A 16,080-nucleotide genomic window follows, 5' to 3' on the forward strand; every position below is an offset into this window, starting at 1 on the left:
ACCAACCCTCTCCAGGGACTGGACAGATAAAGTTTCGCCATTCACTCCTCTGAAGCCATCAGGGTGCAAGATTCTCCTGTGGTGCCACAATGAGTGGGAGTTGCTCCCACAAAGACAGAGGTGAAGTCACCGGGGTTGATTTTAACTCCTTCCACCTGGCGGAAACCAGACTGGTGTGCAGTTAAAATGGAGCCGGGGACCTACCCACTCCTTTCCCACCCCGATATGACCGACTTCAGTTTAAACTACAGGCGGCAAGGACACCCCCTCCCCCCCACCAAGTCAGGGCTCAATCTGCTATCTTGAGCAGAGGCCTGAAAGGGACAGTAGTAATGGCTTCCCCACTAGGCCAAGCCTGCCAAAACAGGAGCCAAAGCCAGAAGAGGGCCAACAAGGTACGTTCTTTAGTAAAACTCTTTTTTTTAGTGGGCCCAGAGGAGCGGGAGCGCTGCCGGGATTCTCCTCATGGAGCACTTACCTTACACTGGCATCCCTTGTGCATCCCTCCCTCTCTCCTTTCACCCCACCAATGGCAGCCTCCTTAAACCCACTTGCCTCTCCATCTCACTCTCCAGGACCTTTCTTAAAACCCATCTCTTTCACCCCTCCCAATATCTTTTTATTTGCCTCTTTGTCCATTTTTGTCTGATTACACCTCTGTGAAGCACCTTCGGCTGTTTTCTACATATTAATACAAGTTGTTGTTATCACACATGAATAGTAACCACTTGGGCAAGGTACTGGAAGGCAACCACCCACCACAGCCCCCAGCACAGTTCAAGCTAGCACTCTACCTCCCCGTTAATAATGGCACTCTCCTTCCTCCCCATACCATACTTCCAGTTTCTCCCTCTTCTCTCTCCCCATTGTTACCATCCAGTTCCCCTTCCTTCTATTACCATCCATTCATCCCCTATTCATTGCCTTCAATTTCTCTGTTTCATTTTCTTATCATCCATTCCTCCTCCCCCATCCATTTCCCCCCTTGACATGCATTCTGTTACTCTCCCTCCTGTACCATTCCCTCCCCACGTCATGCATTCTTCCCCCTTGCCATGCAATCTGTCCCCTTCCTCTGCCATTCATTCTGCCTCCTCCCCATGCCAACCATTTCTCCCGTCCTCTCCCATTCACGTCTGAGTCCAGTGGACTACACACCCGATGGGCCTTGCAGCACTTACCAGCTCACTCCCAGCGCAATGGCCCAGACTGTCACTTTGCATATTATACATGGGAACTCCCGTTCTCTCAAAAGTTCCCAGCTACAGTATACACAGACCAGGGCCATCATCGCTGGGAACATGCATACACGTATAGTATGCGGCATGTAGGCCACTGGACAAAGGAGGAGTGGCTGGCAAGTGAGCCAAGGCAGGGTGGTAGCAGTGGGTCTGAACGTGCTGATTTGTGTCAGCAAACCTCAACACACTGAGGCGGCTTTACAAAACAAATGGAATGGATAAATCCACATAGAAACAAGTGCTGTGATTCCTCTCAACTAGGCTTTGTTTTTCTAAGTGGTTTCCGACTTTGGCTGCTGCTCATTATAAGTAACACTAGTAAGATGGGCATTTCACATCTACACACCAAAAAAAAGCTCCAAAAATACTTAGAAACAAATACCTGGAATAAGAATTTAAGATAACAAAACCTTGCCCTTGCAGTTTATCAGATTAGATTACTGCATTATGATATCCTTCTGGATATCCATTCTTCTCCATATTACATCATTGTTTCCTTTTTACCAGGCATTTTGTGTGCATTTTTCTTCCTCTCCTGAAAGAGTTTAGTCGTTGCTGAGGTATGATTCCATGGGCGCCTTCTGGTGTAGCCATTATTTATACATAAAACTCCACTTTTTGCTATGTTCCTTTCAAATTGTGGGATAAAATTTATTTAAAGCACTTAAAATTGTTTCCCCCATTTGACTCAGTAAGTTTATCCAGTGAGTAGCTAAGCCACACAGACCAGGAAGGGCCCTGGTCTTTGTTGAGTTAACTGATCTCAGCATGGCCATCAGTAGGGGCACTTCAGTTGGCCTTGATCATTGATATTACGGAAAGGGAAACATAAATGGCCATGGAGTCCAAGTAAGATCCTGTCATCAAGTGACATATATACTTTCAGCAGGAATTTCTAGATGATGATCAGGAATGGCCGATATCCCCCTCTCCCAAGTCAGGGTTACCAAGGTCAATTGCTGTAGCCCTACTGCCATGTGAGCTGAGATTGACCAACTCAACACAAACAAAAATTAAACATGTGACCTTCCTGCCTTGTATAGCTCAACTACTCAGTGAATAAATGAGCTATGCCACTGGGCCAGCCCATTTTAAGTGCTTTAAATAATTTTATGCAAGAAGATAATAATAAAGTTTGAAAAAATTAATTATCCATTTGTTTAATAGCCCAAGTGGCCTGTCCAGCTTGGCCCTCCCCACCTCCCAGTGGCCACCGCTAACTAAACATCCTGATCATGAAGCACGTAAAACTACTGCACTTGGGCATATTGTAGCCATGTGCACTCCTGCAAGCAAAGTATACAACTATACCAATATTTAAACCAACGTAAAATGTGGCAAAATAAAACGCATCTTCACTTAAATATCCTGTGATGGTAAACATTCACTTGTCTGGTTTGTCCCAGATTCAGTTTCTTCACTGTATAACACAGGCAGAGATTGGAGGTGAAACGGAGATAGTGGATGGATTCCATGTTGCCAATCAACTCAGACAACAGAACCCCGAGGCTTTCCGAATTCTTACCTCAGTTTTGGTCGATTTCACAGACACTGGAGTTGATTACTGCGATTTCTCACTTCAGTCCAAGCATAAAATCATCGAGTAAGTACAAAAGCAAGTGGATGACATGATTGCATTTGTATTTCTAGGATGCCAATGTTTCTTTGAAAGTAGATGTTTAAAAGTCCTATGTTACGAATTGGCTTTTTCCCCTCGGCCAGTTTCCTGCCAAAGTAGCGTCAGAACTGCATTTCCGACCACCCGTGTTACACTACCGAGACCTTGGTGCACTTTCATTAAATATTCATGTCAGGTTCCTGGTGCTACTACAGCATCAAATTGGCTGCAACATCTCAAAGAGCCATGCCAGCCATTAAATGAGTGCCAGTATTTACATTACTGTACTGGGACAGAAGGAAGAATATGAGAAACTGCTACATCAGGGCCCAGCGGTTAGGATTGAAGGATTAGCATACAAATCTAGGTATGATGGGAAGAAAGAGTCAGAAAGCACATAGCAATGTCCTAAAATTTTGATTGTCACTGATGAGATGTGTGTGGAATGAATTGGGCAAAGATAGGGGAATGCCTGCGAGAAATGACAGCCAAGTGTTTTCAAATTGGAGCCTTGGAAGTTGTGCATGAGAGCTACATGTCAGTAAGTTACTGAGTTGATGTTGCAACCAAAGGGAAGCTAAGACTGAGCAGTGGGCAAGGAGCTTTTCTAGGTGAAAGTGTTCCTTGTTGGCTTTGCACACAGATGTCTGGCAGCTGACAATGGATCCTCCTGGGTGACCTCTTTCTGCAATGGATCCTCAACTGTTTGCTCACCCTGCTGTCCTTCTTCACCTCCTTCCTCTTCCTCAACATCACCCTGCTGTCCTTCTTCACCTCCTTCCTCTTCCTCAACATCACCCTGCTGTCCTTCTTCACCTCCTTCCTCTTCCTCAACATCACCCTGCTGTCCTTCTTCACCTCCTTCCTCTTCCTCAACATCACCCTGCTGTCCTTCTTCACCTCCTTCCTCTTCCTCAACATCACCCTGCTGTCCTTCTTCACCTCCTTCCTCTTCCTCAACATCACCCTGCTGTCCTTCTTCACCTCCTTCCTCTTCCTCAACATCACCCTGCTGTCCTTCTTCACCTCCTTCCTCCTCCTCAACATCAATGTGTAGTCCTTTACAAAGTGTGAAATTGTACAGCATGTAACAAACGATGATAATGTGCAAGACCCTGGCTGGACTGTACTACAGTGTTCTGCCTGGTCTGTCAAGGCACTTGAGGCAAGACTTCAAATAGAAATAGCCGGTTTGATCATAATTCAGCTGATCAGTGCTCTGCAGGGGAATTTGGTAAGTGAACCAGTATCATGAGCCACACTGCAGAGAGTAACCCTGATCTCCAATAGCCATCTAGACACTTATCTTTCACAATAAACTGGGGGTGGGGGAGGGGGGGGTATATTTGATTGTCGTAAATGAAAGAATCATGGCAACTGCCCGGATTGTGCTTATTGATATGCACGATGAGGTGGTTTGCATCACACACTAGTTGGACATTCATTACATGAAAGTCTTTCCTATTCACAAACTTGATGGGAGTTTTCAATTAGAGCACAAATGGCAACATAAATACAATGAATTGCACCTTGCACCTGGGGAAATCCTGCCAGTTGGTAAAAGTTCACCACCTTCTCACGCTGCTGTGCCATGTCCATTGGGAAGGTGATAGGTGGAGTGCGTGCAGCCAATTCATCCTTTACCCACTTTGTACATTGGACAGCCAAACAGGTAATGTAGACACCCCCTGCCAGTAACATAGAAATTGAGTGCTGTGGTGATTTATCATTGACATTTGCAATGCTGTTTTTCTGGTGGAGGTGAGCTCCAGGGCAAGCTGGTGGCAAAAGCTCCTCTCTTGCCTTACAAGGGAATCAAAGCCTTTTGCTGCATTGTTGAATGGAGAGGTTGACAAATGACCAGCTTATAATATACAGTGGCCTGGTTCACTACAAGTTGGTGTCCAACTTGCTCCATCTAAAACAGAAGAATCCTCGAATGAATTGTGCAACGAGCTTTATGCTTGCACAATAGCTTAATGGGTGAGGCCAAAAAGAAATGTAGTTAGTAATGCCGACAGCAGTAGCAAGGTGGGGCCACAAAGGCTCAGAAAAAGCAGAAACAAATTAAATGTCGCAAGAAATTCCCTAGTCCTGTAAGTGATCTTGCACAGTAATGCGGTGCAAGTACAGTCACCAGACAACTCCGCAGTACATCCTTTATAGTGGTGTTAGTTTGCAGAGTTGCAGCAAAGATAGAAGGGGAGCGAAATTGAGTGCAGCAGCTCAGCATGCCTTTTAAATATTATTAGCATGTAACAGGCAGGGTGAGACTATAATGGGGCTTGAGAGAAATGGTGCTGACATTTCTGGGGTCAGAATTAAGCAGTAGGCCTCCCTGCCCCATTTCCCTCGTCTGTCCACCCTGACGCCAGCTGAAAGCAGGCAGTAACCCGGAAGGAAATCCAAGCCACCGTCTCTCATAGCCCAGCGGCATGAGTAAAAATATTGAGTTGATAGATCATGTCCCAGTGCTGTCTGGTGCTCAAATCTGCCAAGTCCAGTTATTGTGCTGAGGTTTCCTTGTTCTTGGCTCACCTCCCAGTTTAGATGCCTTATGGTAATAGAACATTTCTCTTCTAGGGGAGTGTGGAAGGAAAATGTCTAGACCAAAGTTCATCAGTGCTGATGGCTATACTATAATAATCTGCTGGAACGCACGCTGAGACTGAGGCCCTGATTTTAACTCCCTCCACCTGGCAGAAACCGAGCGGGAGGGCAGTTAAAATGGGGGCAGGGACTTACCTCCTCTCATCCTGCTGCCTCGCGTTACCCTCGATGTTAACCTACTGTTTTGAGCAGGGTACCTGACCCAAGCTGACGGGGTCTCGTTTAAATATACAAATTTTTGTTGAATGCCTGAGTGGGAGAGCAGTGACGGCTTCCCGGTCAGGCCAAACCTGGCAGGAGGGGGTTTGTGGGCCAGAAAGAGCCCAGGCAAGTACGTTTTTTTTAAAATGTTACGGTGTCCCTATGGGTCAGGTGGAACAGGAGTGCTCCTCTGGGCCCCACAAGGAAGCCTTGGACCTCCCTTGCCACGGGCATCCCCCACACTCTCCACGATCGCAACCAGAGACCCTCGCCACTTACCTGAATGCTGGGGACTGATCCCAAGGGTCCCGGGCTGCACCCTCCTGCCGTCCGAATACCCCCCCCACCCACCATCCAATGGCCAGTCAGTAGATCTGGGCAAGTTTGGGCGGGAGTCGGAGAAAATTTATGGACCTTAACAGCCGGGACTCCACCTGCTTCCGAACGCATCATTACCCCTCCCCCCCCCCCCCCCAATTAAAACCGGGGCCTAGGGGAATACTGGATGATGATTAGCCCTTCCTTCATTCTAAGTTAGGGAGCCCTCTTCACCTGCCCAGGAGAGGTGAACCCAAAGATCAAGTAACCCATTTCAGTCTCTGTAACAAAAGGCTGGCCTTACAACATTTGCCATGAAGAAACTGCTTGGGAAAAAAAAAGATCTTGTTTGTTTCAGCCTTTTCCCAAACTCAGCTGCACAAAGGACATTTTTATTCTTTTGCACTGGCACAAAAATGAAGTGTTTTTGTCTAAGATCTAGCACGGTATTGGCTTCTTTATATTAGAGATTTGAGTTACTTTGCTTCAGCCAGATTCGCAAGGGAGGAGCCAAGCCATTAAATTCAAACACAAACATCTTGTGAGATTCGTTCAAATATGTGTCTGATCAGAAGCATTTTTTTTAAAAATTGAAGTTATTCAAATTTGTTTGCACATTTTCTGGAAAGTATTTCTCAGCTTGTCCTGTTCAAATTGGAGAGTCTATCTTAAGCCTTCAGAGCTTGATAAGATAGCTTCCTTGGGAGGTGGGAAATAGAAAAAGAACTGCCACATAAGAATAGTTAGTTCAGCACAGCACTCGTGACCATTTAAAAACAAAAAAATGCTGGAAACACCCAGCAGGTCAGGCAGCATCTGTGGAGAGAGAAACAGAGTTAACGTTTCAGGTCGATGACCTTTCGTCAGAACTGGACGAAGTCAGAGATTTAACAGTTCATAAGCAAGTACAGAGCCAGGGAAAAAAGGGGAGGATGGCGGGGTGGGGGGGAAGAGGAAAGATCAAAAGGGAAAGTCTGTGATAGGGTGGAGGGCAGGAGTGAGGTGCAAGGCAAGGAGGGTGGTAATGGGACAATAAAGAAAGTTGAGGTGTAAATGGCAACAGCAGAACCATTACCAGCACCTGCTGACAGAGAAAATGGGAACGGTAGTTATGATGTGAAGGTTTTGAACTCAGTGTTGAGGTTGTAAAGTGCCCGATCGAGAGATGAGGACCTGTTCCTCAAGCTTCCGTTGAGCTTCATTGGAACAGTGTAAGAGGCAAAGGACAGAGAGGTCAGAGTGGGAGGTGGGATGGAGAATTTGGGAGTAAGTTTCCAAGTACGGCCTGGAATTTTCCGCTGTGCATCAGCAGCAGGTGAGGTTCCCCTGCACCAACACACAGTTGGAAAATTACCTCATTTATGTCAAATGCCAAAACAACAGAAAACAAATGATCTCATTAAAGCAGCAAGAAATTAGAAACGTCCCACTAATGTAATAAGGAGATTGAACGATTTGTACAACATATGCTGGTCTGCTCTTCCTGACCAAAAGTCTGTCGGGTAAGACAAGCTCTCTTAAGGGTGAAATTACCTTATTCCTCCTTTCGCCTGTGGACAAGGGCCTGGTCCACAATTGCCACCTCCACCTTTATAGCACAACTGAGGTAGGCAACTTGCCACATGGGAAAATCACAGACATGAGCCCACACGCTGCCACTCTGTAGCACATTGCTTTGGAGCATCGATATGCTGAGCAACCACGCTGCCATTTTAAATACATTTAAATAATCATAGTTATACTAAAATTTCTGCTGTAGTTCAGAATTTCTCTGCTGATGAATGTTACTTCATCCCTTTAAAAAAAAATGGCCGGAAAAATAATGGGGTAGAGTTCCCGCTAGTTTTGCACCCAGATTCCAGCGCAATCGGCTGAACCAGCCCAAAAGATCAGGGAATTTTAAATGTAAGTGAGGCACACACAAAAACACTTACTTTCGGCTTTTCCGCGATCTTTTACCCTGGTTTAAGACTCAATTCGCTCGCATCAGGCCCCTCCCACAAAACTGGCAATGCCCCCAGGTTGACATTGTGAGTTTCTGCCGATTGCACTGGTCGGGGAAGGCACTTCAAATTGCGCTCATTTTCTTAGGCCACAGGCACTTATAGGCACATTTTAAAAGTTTTTACATGTCAAAAAATATTTAATTTACTAACAAACTGACTAGTGTGTACACCAATGAAACTAGCAAATAGTTCAGTAAAGTTTCTTTAAGTCATTTTCAGCAATTTAAAATCAGGTTACTGACAGGTGGAGGAGTAGACACTATTAAAAATGCTTATTTTTTGTGATAAACCCATTTTCAGCCGTATTAATAAAACTGCAAGGAAAAAAAATAAACGATTATGTGCTATTACGCTGCCCAATTGCACTGGTTAATGGAAGATTTTACATCTGTGATTTTAGCAGAAACTTGAACTGTAACCTAACCGGCGCAATGTCCCGATTGCACCCAAAGCGGAAACTCTACCCCAATCCCTCTAATTTTTAACCTTAATCTTGGGGGAAAGGCCAGAAAACCGTACAAAATAAAAAATAATACTCCTTAATTGTTGCCTCAACTAATGGAAAACTTGGGTCAAAATGACCACAGGCTGAGAAATTTGACTGTTCCAAAACCAGGATTTATTCTTTACAGAAACCAAGAAACTTGCTTACGTGACACATTCCTCAACAGGGAAAAGCAAGCCTGAGGTTTGTGCACTTTAGTGAAATGATATAATCAATACAATGCAGTATCATTTATCTTGCTTTTTGTAGCAGGCTTGTAAGGGCTTAACCTATACATGTATGTAATGTTTACTGCGGAGTCTACACAGCTGTATCATGATGATTAACCTCCATGGACAAGATTTCCAAAGGATAATTTAAGTTACATCATACGTGATTTCGATCGCTGTTGTAAGGCAAAAACGTAACAAGTTCTGTGTCAGTAAGTTTCAAGGCCACATTTAGTTCCCTCAGCAGATTAGTTGAAAATGCTAATTACACTCAATAGAATCCTTCAGGTTTAGCATTGTCTGATTTTCCCAATACAACCTTTTTATTTACAAAATTCAGACAATTCATACTTGTTTAGAATCAACTTACACCTTACGAGTAAAGGAGCTACACTAGAGAAGCATGCAAGACTAGAAAAAGACACCATTATTTGAACAAAAATATCCATTTTCAATTATTGAGGTACCAGGAGCTTCAAGAATTCAGTGTTGCTGCCATCTACTGGTGCAATACATAACTGCAAATGTCACCATTCGAGTTATTATTGCCACCTATTGGTACACATTGGTTTAGAGGAGACAGCAGGGTCGATTTTAACTTGGGGCGCCCGACATAAATGGCTTACTGCCCATTTTACGCCGGTGCTTTGGCTGCCGCCATCCTCAAAAGGACCTTCCACTAGGCGGCTGGAGCGCATGCCTGTTTCAGGCAGTAAGTCCTTTTAATATATGAAAAATTGGAGTCCTACGACATGCAACTGGGAAGAGTGAGCGGTACAGCAGAAGAGACCCCAAAAACGTAAGTTTAAAATTATTTTTTGAGGCCACAAGGAGCAGGAGTGCTCCTTGGGCTCGACAAGAATAATGTGAGTTACTGCCATCCCATCAATGTAAATTCAGAAGTGGCTAGGATGCGTAACAAATTTTATTAGTTGTGTATGCCGCACATTAAATGACCACAGCTTGCAATGCAACCCCATCACTACACTGTGGTTCTTAGCTATGAATAATTGTGAAGGTAGATTTTTTTTAATATTAAGCAGACAGTAGTTATTTGGACATAAATTCTAACTGTGCCTCCTAACCTAGTGCCCTCTGCAAACTTGGATATACAACTCTCTATTCCCTCATCCAAGTCATTGATATACATAGTGAAAAGCTGAGGCCCCAGTACAGATCTCTGGGGAACACCACTTGTCACATTCTGCCAATCAGATAACAATTCCTTTATTGCTACTCTCTCTCATACCTCCTAACAAATTACCAATCCAAAGCAGTAAATGGTTTTTTTTGTTAATATACTGTTTGAGTTGCTTATCTAATTTTGCAATGTGTGACTTTTGGAATTAAACATTTAAAGGCAAAGTAGGAAAATTATTTTCCAGGGTTTAAGAAATTTATCTAGTGGAATGAGATGAACGGGGAGAAGTTATCCTGAGAATATCTCCAGAATACATTGTACATGTAGGCAGTCTTTTAACATTGCACCTCAATACTGAAGCACAGGAATTAATTGTAATAATGCTATTGCAATGTTACTAGTAGCCACTGTAACATTAAATATTTCATAAAACTTAAAATAATTCTAAAAATATTACTCCTGCCCAACTTTTTAAATTTTGTCTTTATCTCTCAAATGCTTATCAAATTCTTCTGCCTCTGTTTCACAGCTAGCGCTACATCAGTTAAATTTACATAGAATTGCATAGAATGCACAATACAGAAACGGACCATTTGGCCTAACAGGTCCATGCTGGTGTTTATACTCCACACAAACCTCCTCTCACCCGTCTTCATCTAACCCCGTCAACATATCCTTCTATTCCTTTTTCCCACATGTGTTTATCTGGCTTCTCCTTAAATGCATCCATGCTAGTCACCTCAACGATTCCTTGTGGTAGCGTGTTCCACATTCTAACCACTCTCTGGATAGCTCCTGAATTCCCTATTGGATTTATTAGTGACTATCTTATATTTATAGCTGCTAATTCTGGCCTCCCCTGCAAGTGGAAACATCTTCTCTACGTCTACCCTATCAAACCCTTTCATAATATTAAAGACCTCTCTCAGTTTTCTCTTTTCTAGAGAAAAGAGCCCCAGCCTGTTCAATCTTTCCTGATAGGTATAACCTCTCAGTTCTGGTATCATCCTAGTAATTCTTTTTTGCACCTTCTCCAGTGCCTCTATTGCCTTTTGATAATATGGAGACCAGAACAGTTCACAGTACTCCAAGTGTAACCAAGGTTCTATACAAGTTTAACATAACTTCCCTGCTTCTCAACTCTATCCTCTAGAAATGAACCCCATTGCTTAGTTTGCTTTTTTTTATGGCATTATTGTCCTGTGTCGCTACTTATAGTGATTTGTGTATCTGTACCCCAGATCCCTTTGCTCCTTTACCCCATTTAGACTCTTATTTTCCAAGCATTATGTGGCCTTCTTACTCTTCCTACCAAAATGTACCACCTCACACTTATCTATATTGAAATTCATTTGCCAATTACACACCCATTCTGCAAGTTTATTAATGTCTTCCTGTATTTTGTTGCAGTCCTCCTCAGTATTAACTATACCCCCAATTTGGTGTCATCCGCAAATTTTGAAATTGTACTTCCGATTCCAGAGTCCGAATCTTTTGTGTAAATTGTGAACACCAGTGGTCCCAGCACCAATCCTCGTAGAACACCACTTCCCACCTTTTGCTAATCTGAGTAACTACCTTTAACCTCTACTCTCTGTTTTCGGTTTCGTAGCCAGCTTGCTATCCATTCTGCTACTTGTCCCGTGACTCCACATGCTCTGACCTTAGTCATGAGTCCACAACACAGTACCTTATCGAAGGCCTTTTGAAAATCCAAATGTATTGCATCTACTGCTTTACCCTTGTCTACTCCTTCTGTTATTTCTTCAAAGAATTCAAGAAGGTTGGTCAAGCATTACCTTCCCTTTTGAAATTCGTGCTGACTATTCTTTATTATATTTTCGATTTCTAGATGTTTTTCCATTGCATCTTTGAGTAAGGATTCCATTATCTTTCCTACCACTGATGTTAAGCTAATTGTTCTATAGTTCGCTGGACTGGTTCTATCTCCCTTTTTAAATATAGGAATCACATTATCTGTCAGCCAGTCCTCTAGCACTATTTTCTTTTCTAAGGAATTTTTATATATATGTAATAGAGCCTCTGCTATCTCTTCCCTAACTTCTTTTAATATGCACGGATGCAATACATCTGGACCAGGGGTTTTATCCTCTCTAGGTTTGATTAGTTTATCACTTAAGTCCCCCCTTTCTATCTTAAATGTCTTTATATCTTTTTTGATCTCTCTTTCGAATGTCACGCCCACCATGTTAGTCTCCTTGGTAAATACTGAGGGAAGTAATTATTTAACATTTCTGCCATTTCACTGTCATTACCTGTAAGTTTATCGTGTGTATCCCTTGGTGACCCTATCCCTATCCTGATTTTTCTTTTGTTATTTATGTGTCTGTAGAATACTTTACTATTTCTTTTTATATTCCTTGGTCTTATGATTTTTCTTTTTACACTAACCAAAAGAACCATTCTGGAAAAAACTGCCCCAACTGAGAGAGGGGGAGGGGCGGGGGTGGCGGGAAGGAGGAAGAAATCAACACCAGTGTTGGAAGGAGAAACCAGAGGCAGGCATAAAGAGTGGAGGCAGAATACAGGGAGGGAGAAAACTGGAGATAGAAGTGGCCTTAAATAGGCTGTTGTGAAAAGGGAGAAAGAGATCCGAGGAAAACAGAGGTTTGACAGAAGTGTGAGGAAGAGACAGGTGAGCTGCGGGGTACGGGATGGAATTCAGTTGTCCTGCAAATGTTGAAGAAGTCATTTGTTGGGGGAGTTTGCTCTGGCAGTAAGAGCCTGATACTGGGAATGGAATACATTATGGTAATAAATAAACCAATCAAGATACTGCCATGTAAGGGTATTATATACTTATTTCAGGTATTCAGTCTTGACTTCAAGAATCATGATGATGCATTCATTATAATCATCACTTAATACTCAAGTCTAAATTTGTCAACAAAGCAAAATCAAATTTAATTTAAATGTTGTCCCATTTGATCTTAGAGCTGTTATACACTTGACCATAAATACTTTGCTTTGATTTAGTATATATAAATGTAGATGGCAAAATGTAGATGAAAAATTCTATAATTATGGGGTAAGAACTTATTTTACAAAGCAAAAGTTTATTTGAAGAGATTCCAGTGAAGCAGTTCCAAAAAGCCTTTTTTTTCCCCTCATTTTTATATAGTTTGGATCATAAAGGGAAGGTTGTTCACATTAACTTCAACAATGCTACTCGGGACTCAATCTTAGATATGCCTGTAGAACAGGTGCACCCATACCTGTCTGCTCTCAAGGAATTTGTGAATCTTATGTACAAGCCGGAAAACTTGGTCACTTTCAAAATGGAAGCAGGTAAGCTTAACCAGATGGTAACAGAAATTTCTAGCAGAAAAGGTAAGAGTGCTGCAAGTTCAACAAGCAATGCATGGGACTTCAAATCATGAAGTACACAATCCCATTATTCAGACATTTAATTGCATTTTTTAAAACATTAATTCCAGTTCAGCTATAGGAAAGAGTTGAAGAATTGTAGTTTTTTACAGAAACGTAGAGGTCAATTTTAATGGGAGGAGAGCAATGAGACTGATCCCCAGTATCAAGAGGGAAGAGCTATGCTGCAACTCTTCAGCCTTGAAAAGAGATATCTAGGAGAGGACCTTATAGATGATTCTATGATACTTAAAGAGGTACAGAAAGTAAATCCATCGGAATGCTTTATTATATGCCATGATAGCAGGATGAGAGCACACAGGATCAAGCTTGTGAAGAGCAAATTTAGGACAGATGTCAAGAAATATTTCTTCACAGAGAATGAAAAGCAGTTAATACAGGTTGCTGGAAAGGCTGGTTGATGCCATGACACTGGATTCATGAGATCATAAGAAAACTATTCCATACATTGATCACTCTTTATGTGAAGAACGTCTTGATGTTAGTCCTAAATTTGCCTTTTACTTGTTTGAATTTGTGTTCCCTTCTTCTACTCAAATGGTACTCTGGATTTAACTTTTCCATTCCCTTAACTATCTTATATACACCTTGAGAAGATCATCTTTCAGACACATCAGGGTAGGTCTTCAACTTACCGCCTGGGTGTAAAACTATCGTTGCAGATCGCACACACCCCCCCCCACCCACCCCCACCCACCCCCACCTCTGTTACAGAAACTGCCCAAATTTTAGTTCCTTTGATTTTAATGGAATAAAAATTGGGTGGTTTCTATCACAGGCATCGGATCCACACCAGTTTTATGCCCGGAGAGCAAGTTGAAGATCAACCTTATCCTGTCCAGGCTGAAGAGCCCAAGTTTCTCCAGTTTTTCCTCATAACTTCAGACCATTACCATAGGAACATAGGAACAGGAGTAGGCCATTTAACCCCTCAAGCCTGTTCCACCATTCAATGAGATCAGGGCTGATCTGTGACCTAACTCCATATACCCGCCTTAGCCCCATATCCCTTAATACCTTTGGTTAACAAAAATCTATCAATCTCAAATTTAAAATTAACAATTGAGCTAACATCAACTGCCATTTGTGGAAGAGAATTCCAAACTTCTACCACCCTTTGTGTGTAGAAGTGTTTCCTAACTTCACTCCTGAAAGTCCTGGCTCTAATTTTTAAGCTTTGTCCCCTAGTCCTAGACACCCCAGCCAGTGGAAATAGTTTCTCCCTATCTGACCTATCAGTTCCTCTTAATATCTTGAAAACTTCCATCAAATCACCCCTTAATCTTCTAAATTCCCAGGAATACAACCCTAGTTTGTGTAATCTCTCCACGTACTTTAACTCTTCGAGTCCAGGTATAATTCTAGTAAATTTACGCTGCACTCCCTTCAAGGCCAATATATCCTTCTTAAGATGCGGTGTTCAGAACTGAACACAGTACTCCAGGGTGTGGTCCAACCAGAGCTTTGTATAGCTGTAGCATAACTTCTATCCGCATATATTCTAGTCCTCTAGATATAAAGGCCAGCATTTCATTAGCCTTTTTGATTATTTTCTGTACCTTTCCATGACATTTTAATGATCAAAGTCTCTTTGTTCGAAATCTCCACTGTTTCGAGCATTTCACCATTGTGAAAGTACTCTCATCTATCCTTTTTAGGTCCGAAGTGGATGACCTCACACCTGCCTACATTGAAATCCATTTGCCATTGTTTTGCCCATTCACTTAATCTATTAATATCTCTCTGTAATTTTATACTTCCATCTACTCTGCTTATGGTGCTGCCTATCTTTGTGTCATCGGCAAACTTTGAAATGTGGCTCTCTATCCCATCATCTAGGTCGTTAATAAACACAGTGAGTAGGTGAGGCCCCAACACAGATCCTTGTGGGACACCACTAGTCACATTCTGCCAATTTGAGTACCTGCCCATTATCCCTACTCTCTGCCTCCTGTCGCTCAGCCAATTTCCTAACCAGGTCAATAATTTGTCCTCAATTCCATGAGCTTCAACTTTAGCTAACAGTCTCTTATGAGGGACTTTATTGAATGCCTTCTAGAAGTCCATATAAATATCATCCATAGACATTCCTCTTTCCACTACTTTAGTCACCTCTTCAAAAAAATTCAATCAGGTTCGCAGGTATGACCTACCCTTTACAAATCCACACTGGCTCTCTCTGATCAGCTGAAAATTTTCAAGGTGTTCAGTCACTCTATCCCCAATTATAGACTCTAGTAATTTCCTGACAACAGATGTTAGGCTAACTGGTCTATAATTCCCTGGTTTCCCTCTCTTACCCTTCTTAAATAATGGAGTGACATGTGCAATTTTCCAATCTAAAGGAACAGTTCCTGAATTGAGAGAACTTTGGTAGATTATAGTTAGGGCTTCTGCAATGTTCTCACCTACTTCCTTTAAAACCCTGGGATGAAACCATCTGGTCCTGGGGATTTGTCACTCTTTAGTGCCATTATTTTCATCATTACTGTTAATTTATTTACGTTAATTATGATGAGTCCCCGTCCCTGATTCAAAATTAGTTTCCTTGAGGTGTCTGGCATACTATCTTCTTCCTCTACTGTAAATACTGATGCAAAGTAATTACTTAACATGTCCGCCATTTCCTTATTTTCATTTACAATATCACCATTATCAGTTTTTAAGGGGCCCACATTGCTCTTGACCAGTCTCTTTTTCCTAATATAATTGTAAAATGTGCGTTGATTTTGATATCCCTTGCAAGATTCTTTTCATACTCCCTTTTTGTAGCTCTTACTATTTGCTTTGTCACCATTTGTTGTTCTTTGTGACTCTCCCAGC

At 42.3% G+C, this 16,080-nt stretch overlaps 1 protein-coding gene across 6 annotated transcripts in view; it reads left to right on the forward strand.

Moving 5' to 3' along the window:
- Positions 1 to 16,080, forward strand: part of bbox1 (butyrobetaine (gamma), 2-oxoglutarate dioxygenase (gamma-butyrobetaine hydroxylase) 1) — a 164,702-nt gene that overhangs the window by 140,064 nt on the left and 8,558 nt on the right. For 5 of the 6 annotated variants that reach the window (XM_067994076.1, XM_067994075.1, XM_067994079.1 and 2 more), the window contains 2 exons: positions 2,648 to 2,844; positions 12,992 to 13,158. In XM_067994076.1, coding sequence (XP_067850177.1) covers positions 2,648 to 2,844; positions 12,992 to 13,158 — 364 coding nt within the window. The remainder of the gene's footprint in view (positions 1 to 2,647; positions 2,845 to 12,991; positions 13,159 to 16,080) is intronic. The other variant, XM_067994081.1, reaches the window with a different exon arrangement.

Source organism: Heptranchias perlo, chromosome 12 (assembly GCF_035084215.1).
Source record: "Heptranchias perlo isolate sHepPer1 chromosome 12, sHepPer1.hap1, whole genome shotgun sequence".
Classification (NCBI taxonomy): Eukaryota; Metazoa; Chordata; class Chondrichthyes; order Hexanchiformes; family Hexanchidae; genus Heptranchias; species Heptranchias perlo.